The sequence below is a fragment of a genome (genome assembly GCF_019968985.1).
Source record: "MAG: Porospora cf. gigantea B chromosome Unknown PgB_NODE_11240_length_1140_cov_110.599, whole genome shotgun sequence".
NCBI classification, from domain to species: domain Eukaryota; phylum Apicomplexa; class Conoidasida; order Eugregarinorida; family Porosporidae; genus Porospora; species Porospora cf. gigantea B.
This window is the reverse complement of record NW_027178525.1, coordinates 1-1,140: the sequence shown is the minus strand read 5'-3', so window position 1 is coordinate 1,140 and position 1,140 is coordinate 1. Positions and strand designations below refer to the sequence as shown.

Below are 1,140 nucleotides of genomic sequence, written 5' to 3'. Positions count from 1 at the left end.
AGCTCCCTTGACGCGAGATTGACGGTTGCTTTCTGAGTAAAACCTCCTCAGTTTGTGCACCTCCCAAAGCATTATTAGAATATTTTACAGAGGAAACATAGGCAAAGACAAAGGGTCGTCGACTCCATATTGCTTCAGAGTCGACAAGAACGTCTGGGGAAGGTCACAGAGATCAGGCCGTGATAGCTGGCCCAGCCTGCAAATCTCGCCAAAGTCTCCTACACAACCTGCGGTCTGCGTCGAAGCGGCCTCCTCCGGCGTGAGATGTTTGGCCAGAGACGAAAAAAAGGCGATGGCGGTTCTGGAGGCGTAGGAGTTGTCCACGTACAAGGACAGCGGATCTACGGTTTCGGCGTCGACCTCCACCTCCGCCTCCGTGGAGGGGAACTCACCTGCGTTCATGCGCACGAATTGCGGCGTGCTGAAGTCGCTCGCTGATGAGGTGGACAAGTGCAGCTCCCTGCCTACGGACGGAGAGGAGCAGGGTGACGGAAGCTCCACATGTCGCGTGCGGGTGGGGCTCATAAAGGGGTGAGTGGCGGTGACCGGAGAATCGGGGCCCAGGTCCAAGCGGTGTGAGTCCTCACAGTATGAGGCGGCTGCGTGGTACAGGCAACTGGCCCTTACGGATGAGCCGTGGCTTAACGGTGAGAACTGGAACGGCACCTAGGCATTCACGGACTATCCAGACAAGGACCCCCTCTTCGTGCTTCTTGAATGCGATGGCGTCAGCAGCCTCAGTGCCGTCCATGATGGGGTGTCCATCCGCAAAGCGTCTCTCGACCCACAAGCCCTTTGATGGGTAAAAAATGCGTGCCCATCCGCTGAGACGCCCAGCAGAGCAATGGCCGTAGCCCAAGAGCGTCCCTCTGCATGACAGAACGCCCCAGCCATCGAAGTTCGACTGGAACCAGGTCCCCTCATACACCAGTCCGTCGGCTGCTCTCCTAAGCGTAGCGAAACCGTTGAGGCAGTCGGACTCCCACATCCCATCCATCGTCGTACCGTCCGCTTGGGTAACGCGGCCTGGACCCGAGCGTCGTCCCAACTTCCACTCGCCGTCGTATACCTCGCCGCTGGAGGCTAACATACGACCCTGCCCCTCATTATACCCGTTGGCGAACTCCCCTTCGTAGGTGT

At 58.3% G+C, this 1,140-nt stretch overlaps 1 protein-coding gene across 3 annotated transcripts; it reads right to left on the bottom strand.

Annotated features, from left to right (window-relative positions):
• Positions 1 to 84: 84 nt before the first annotated feature.
• On the bottom strand, positions 85 to 1,140 carry KVP17_004425 (uncharacterized protein; the record flags this gene model as incomplete). Of its 3 annotated transcripts, XM_068522598.1 has the most annotated exons (2): positions 85 to 599; positions 628 to 1,140. In XM_068522598.1, coding segments are annotated over 2 exons (1,028 nt in total), but the record flags the coding sequence as incomplete, so codon positions are not given. The 3 variants fall into 3 exon arrangements, with proteins under 3 accessions (XP_068379478.1, XP_068379480.1, XP_068379479.1); XM_068522600.1 differs by lacking the exon at positions 628 to 1,140 and having other exon boundaries at positions 85 to 525; XM_068522599.1 differs by having other exon boundaries at positions 584 to 1,090.